Genomic DNA, 6,000 nt, shown 5'->3' with positions numbered 1-6,000 from the left:
CATACTTGTAGTTTAGTTGCTAGATTAAATGATAAAGATTTTAAGTCCTCTTATTTATTTTACAGTCCAATGCAGTCAGTGTGTAAATGTCTCCTACACTGATATTGTTTTAACAGATATATTTTTCTTTTAGAAGGTAAAGTTTGGAAAGTTGTGAACTCTTTCAAAAAGGGCAAGGTTGCTTTTTGTACCTGTGTAGACACGAAGCCCCCGAAGGAGTTTTGTTGTTGAGAAAGCCATTGGAAGATGCTGGAGCTGTAACTCAGATCAAACCCGGGCAGCTCGGGTCCAGACATCAGAGACAGAAGCACATATGAGGTTATCTCCACCTCCAAAGAGTCCGTCACTGACCCATCACTTACTCTGCTCCAGTGTCTTCCACCACCTGAGGGAGATATGAGACACAGATTTCAAATAATGACTTGCATTTCTCCAATCAGCACCAAAAATTTAACATTATACACTAACAGTTCAACACTGTCACAATCACATACTGACTTACTTAATCCTGGCATAAGCTCATACTACACTTTGAGCTGCTGAAGGATGTTCTGGTTTTTTTTTTTTTTTTTTTTTTTTTTTCAAAATTATTATTTTTAAATTGTAGGTGTATCAGACCCAAGATAATCGCCTCTGCATCCAGCTCTGAGATGAGTGTGTTCCTCATCCCCTGATCTCCAGCTAGGGTGAAGGTATAGAAGAGGAGAGCCTTGGCGTAGTTAGAGTTCATGTGAGTGTACCCATTCCTCAGGCATGTAAGACTGTTGTCCACCACAGGATCCTGCCATACACAGATTAACAAATGTATATATACTGTGAAAACTTACTAAGATTTTTCATCATTGTAATATCAAAGTATCATTCAGTTTCTTTGAGTGTTGTGTATGTTTTCCTCACAGTAACTGTATAATTAAGTTCGAGCATTGCAGCTGTGATGTAGGCCGAGAGGGTCACTTCATCATTAACTCCTCCCTGAGAGACAGAGAGAGAGAGAGAGAGAGAGAGAGAGAGAGAGAGAGAGGGGAAATGAGACAGAGAGAGAGAGAAATGAAATAAATGATTATTATACCTTCATACCATCAGATAGAGAAGTTTACACTGTAATGCTGTTTAATGTGGTAATTTTTATTCTTTAATACATAAACACTGTAGTTTCTGGCACATTGCTGAGTTATAAGAAGCATAAAAAGGCAGGGGTGTGCTGCTAAAGAAAATTAAGCAAAGTATGTAGCAAGAACTCATAAATAATTTCATCACACCACCAGTGACTGCTCTAACAGCAGATGGTACTGGACTCAGTCTGGTGTCCTGACCTTCATGTCGGTGTGGAAGAGTTGTCCCACTGAAGCAAAGCATCCATTGTCCTGCTGCTGTTGACCGAGCCAGGCCTTCGCCTGATCCACAAACACCTGATCTACAAAGATGTATCTCATCGCATTTCCAAAAGACTTCATTACAAATGCTGTCAGCCTGAGAACACAAACATAACAGTTAAATTTCATTTCATTAATTTCATTCATGACTGAAATTTACATAAATTTATACAAAAATTAAGGAAACAGTACAAAATATTGACATTAAGCTATTATCATGTTAGTGGGTCTACATAATAGTCAGGGACTGGAACAGGGCATGGGCCTGGGAATCAGACTGGGCTTTGTGCATGAGCATGTCCAGGGACTGGAACAGGGATGTGGCAGTCTCGCAGGACCTGTTTCAGGAAAAACAATGAACCTGAAATCTGAGACTAGAGCAAAGAGAAGTATTTGTCAAAGTAAACAAAGAGGGAAACGGGGCCCGGGGCAAGAGCCTGGGACCAGAACAGCCCAGGGTCATGGGAATGGAGCTGGGAATAAAACAGGGCCTTGGTCATGGGCATGGCCTGGGAATGAGACAGACAGACAGACAGACAGACAGACAGACAGACAGATAGACAGATAGATAGATAGATAGATAGATAGATAGATAGATAGATAGATAGATAGATAGATAGATCCCCATTTTACAATTTGCTGTCATTTTTTATTTTACTTCTATTCACCAAACCTCACCATGTGTTGCCTGATGCATCACTCATCCCAAAAGCACTGTAAGATCCATCAGTGTGTGTGTAGGTCAGCTGTCTCTGATATCCTGTGTAGAAAATGTGACAAAGTTTTTACACAACTAAGGATTTTGTATGTGTACACTTATAAATTGTTTTCAGTTTTGTGCATTTGCTGTAATCTTAAAATCTACAACAGGTTATGTATGTAACTTGGTTCCCTGAGAACGGAAGAAACGCTGCATCATGGGATGCTATGGGAACACTTTGTCAAGGAAGTGTGTCTGAAGCTCTGTGTGCACACAGGCCAATTCATTGGCTCGGATAGGACACGTGACGGAGAAATACGCACCAGCATGTCCATATGAGGGCATCTACATCACATTAATTCAGCTCGCCTTGGACGCTCATGTGTGGCCAGTGACGCAGCGTCTCGTTCCCTTCTCAGGGAATCGGGTTACATACGTAACCTGTTGTAGTTCCCTTTAGAGAACTGGAACGGCCTCATGTGAAGCAGACCCAAAGGAATCATGTTGGCTGCTGCTGCCATGAGGCCGAGGACACTCTGAGCCTCGGCAACAGAGAGACTTTCGTCTTGCCAAACAGCATTCACTGCTGACAGTATGGAAGCCACCCGAGCAGGAGATAGACAAGCCTGCATAGTGGTGGAATCCCAAATCACCTCCAAGAAGGTGGTTCTCTGAGATGGAGAAAGCACACAGTTCTCTGAGTTGAACCTAGAGACCTCATATGGGCAAGCACCGCATCCTGGTGACTGGCTGCAATGGCCTTGGAGTGGGCCATGATAAGCCATTCATCCAGGTAATTGAGTACATGGATGCCCTGGAAATGCAACGGCACCCATGCACTCCGTGTAAGTGAAGCAAACCTGAGGAACTTCCTGTGTTCTGGCCAGATGCCAGTGTGAAAATAGGCATCCTTAAGTTCTATTGTCACAAACGAGTCCTCGGATATGATCTGTGATGTAATCAGTTTTGTAGTGAGCATCTTGAACTTGAACTTCTTTAGAGGATAGTTTAGAGCTCGCAGGTCCAAAACTGGACGCAGCCCCCCGTCTCTCTTGAGTACAACAAAGATTGCCTTTATAAATAGATTTATGCTGGTAGATGACAGCGCTGACTGCGTTGCCAAATAGGCCCTGAGGTAAAATTGGGGGGTCCAAGAGAAAGGACTTGTCTTTGTCCTTTATCCCTGTAAGATTGAGCCACAGGTGTCTCTCCATGGCAACCAGTGCAGCCATTAAACAGCCTATGGTGTGGGCCATCTGCTTTGTGTCACGGAGCGCAAGATCCATGGCTCGACACAGCTCAGAGACTGCATCTAGGCTCAGTCCCTTGCTGCAGTCAAGCTCCCTCAGCAGGTCAGCCAGGTAGGCCTGCAAAACCGCCATGGTGTGCAGGGATGCACTGGCTTGGCCCGCTGCCATGTAGGCCTTTCCCACAAGGGCTGAAGTAGCCCTACATGGTTTAGAAGAGAGCGCCAGCCTCCTTTATGCTGCTGATGTAGAGAAGAAATAGCCTGCAAGCATTTCTTCCACATTAGGCATGGCAGCATAACCATGATCATCCAGCCTCATAATAGCTGAAAAACCAAAGGAAGCCGGAGAAAAAAGGCACACCGAATATGGGTTTTTCCAGGACCTCGATACCTCAGCATGCAGGTCTGGAAAAAAAAGACAGCTGTCTGCATAGGGGGGTATGTGGCCTGAAGTCAGGAAGCGGTCGTTGAGCTTTGAACATATGAGGCTAGCTTCCTGCTCTGGCCAGTTTAAATGGCCTGCGTTTTAATGCCGAGAAGCTCCTCGAATGCCTTCTGACTGCAGTGGCAAATCGACGGAGGAATTCCCTTCCTCACCTGTGTCAAATTCCTCAGAAACTGATGAGGACAAAGAAATATATACGTTTCCAGGTCAGGAGAAATCACAGCGCAAGATCCCAAAGTTGAAATGTGGATATTGTAGTCAGGGGAGAGGACTGTTCCACTTCTGCTAACTCCACCTGCGAACATCATGATCTAAGCCACGGACACAGGACCTGAACCACGAGGCACAAATGCCCAAATGGGATCAGAGTTTGCGAGGAGGAAATCTCCCGCAATGCACGCAGCCGGATCCCTCGAGAGCTGACTGGGCATACTCCTCACCCAAACAAACCACGCAAAGAGCATGTGTGTCATCCTTTGTAAGAAAATGACATGGATGCACACACCTCTTAAAATTCTTCGCCATACCTGTCTCGGACAGACACTCGACACACGTGCTTCCTGGAGACAAAAAAGCTGAATGAAGGTGACGTAGATGACCTTATATGGACATACTGGTGCGTCATTCTTCCATCACGTGTCCTATCCGAGCCAATAAATTGGCGTGTGCACACAGAGCTTCAGACACACTTCCTCAATAAAGTGTTCCCATAATTTCAGTCATGATGCAACGTCTAGTTCCCTCAAAAGGGAACTACAGGGAGATTTTATAAAGAGTTCTCACCAGTTATGAGGTAGGACTGAGCTGTGCTCAAGATCTGGGGTGTAAGCTGGTTGGTGCTCTCCAGGTACTGCAGGATGAAGATGTTTGGGGCAAAGAGCAGCATGTTCTGCTCTCCACAGCCGTACGGCATCACCAAGAGACTCGCCAGGTTCTGTAGAGCTCGACCCATCAGATCTCCTGCAGAGAGAAAAAATTAGAATGTTGTTATTTTTCATTTTTTTCTTCATTGTTATAAGAGGGTTACATAAGCTGTCTCTGTTAATTTGCCTGCTAAAAACATGATATGATAATATTGTGTTTGCCATACACGCTTAGGAAACAAGGTCCTTTGGTTTGCCTCTCAGGCGGAATCAGTAAAATTTGTTCTTGCATTTGTAAAAACAAATTAGCAACTGGTGATAATTACAGTTTATATAATAATCTATAAAATATGATCTTTGAACATTATTTGACTCATTTATAAAATAGATTTGATGATGAATATTTCCCAGAATAATATAAACTGCTGAAATAGAAACAAATCTTTGACTCACCCAGCACAGAGACTGAGGCTATGGCCGAACCTTCCACGAAAAGCTCAGGCAGGGTTAGTGACACTGTCTTCTCAACTACATCTTCTAAAGGAGACAGAGAACCGAGGAAAAAATTTAAAATAGTTCATGTACTTTAAATTGTAGTCCTAATCTAGCCATGGGGTCACAGTTCAGTGACTTCTGTGCCGGTCCCAAGCCTGGATAAATAGAGAGGGTTGCGTCAGGAAGGGCATCCAGCGTAATAACATTGCCAAATTTAATCATGCGTATCGTCAGTACAGAATTTCATACCGGATCGGTCGAGGCCCGCATTAACAATCATCATCGCTGTTGACCTACAGGGCGCCGGTGGAAATTGGGCGACTGTTGATCGAAGAAGTACAGTAGAGAGGAGAGTGTGTAGACAGAGAGAGAAGAGGAAAGGTAAGAGTGTAGGACTGAGAATAGGAACTCTGAATGTTGGTACTATGACAGGGAAAGGTAGAGAGCTGGCTGATATGATGGAGAGAAGGAAGGTGGATATACTGTGTGTACAGGAGACCAGGGGGAAGGGTAGCAAGGCTCGTAGTATAGGAGCAGGATTCAAGCTGTTTTATTATGGTGTGCATAGTAAGAGAAATGGGGTAGGTGTGGTCCTGAAGGAGGAGTTTGTGAGGAATGTTCTGGAGGTGATGAGAGTGTCAGACAGAGTGATGAGTCTGAAGTTAGAGATTGAAGGGGTTATGTTGAATGTTGTTAGTGGTTATGCCCCACAGGTAGGTTGTGAGTTAGAGCAGAAAGAGAGATTCTGGAGTGAATTAGATGAGGTGATAGAGAGTATTCCCACGGGGGAGAGAGTGGTGATAGGAGCAGATTTTAATGGACATGTTGGTGAGGGGAACACAGGTGATGAGGAGGTGATGGGCAAGTTTGGAGTT

The 6,000-nt window shown here is 44.2% G+C and overlaps 1 protein-coding gene across 1 annotated transcript in view; it reads right to left on the bottom strand.

Moving 5' to 3' along the window:
* The window catches only part of LOC131352874 (alpha-2-macroglobulin-like), a 28,748-nt gene that overhangs the window by 3,764 nt on the left and 18,984 nt on the right, over positions 1-6,000 (bottom strand). The window contains exons 23-29 of the mRNA XM_058389393.1: positions 5,084-5,167; positions 4,551-4,727; positions 2,052-2,133; positions 1,314-1,470; positions 898-972; positions 619-781; positions 192-385 (exon numbers count right to left, since the gene is read on the bottom strand). Of these exons, the coding sequence (XP_058245376.1) occupies positions 192-385; positions 619-781; positions 898-972; positions 1,314-1,470; positions 2,052-2,133; positions 4,551-4,727; positions 5,084-5,167 (932 nt within the window). The remainder of the gene's footprint in view (positions 1-191; positions 386-618; positions 782-897; positions 973-1,313; positions 1,471-2,051; positions 2,134-4,550; positions 4,728-5,083; positions 5,168-6,000) is intronic.

This window comes from Hemibagrus wyckioides, linkage group LG05, assembly GCF_019097595.1.
Source record: "Hemibagrus wyckioides isolate EC202008001 linkage group LG05, SWU_Hwy_1.0, whole genome shotgun sequence".
In the NCBI taxonomy this organism is placed as follows: domain Eukaryota; kingdom Metazoa; phylum Chordata; class Actinopteri; order Siluriformes; family Bagridae; genus Hemibagrus; species Hemibagrus wyckioides.
Note: the sequence above shows the minus strand (reverse complement) of the source record. Positions and strands in the feature narration are given on the sequence as shown.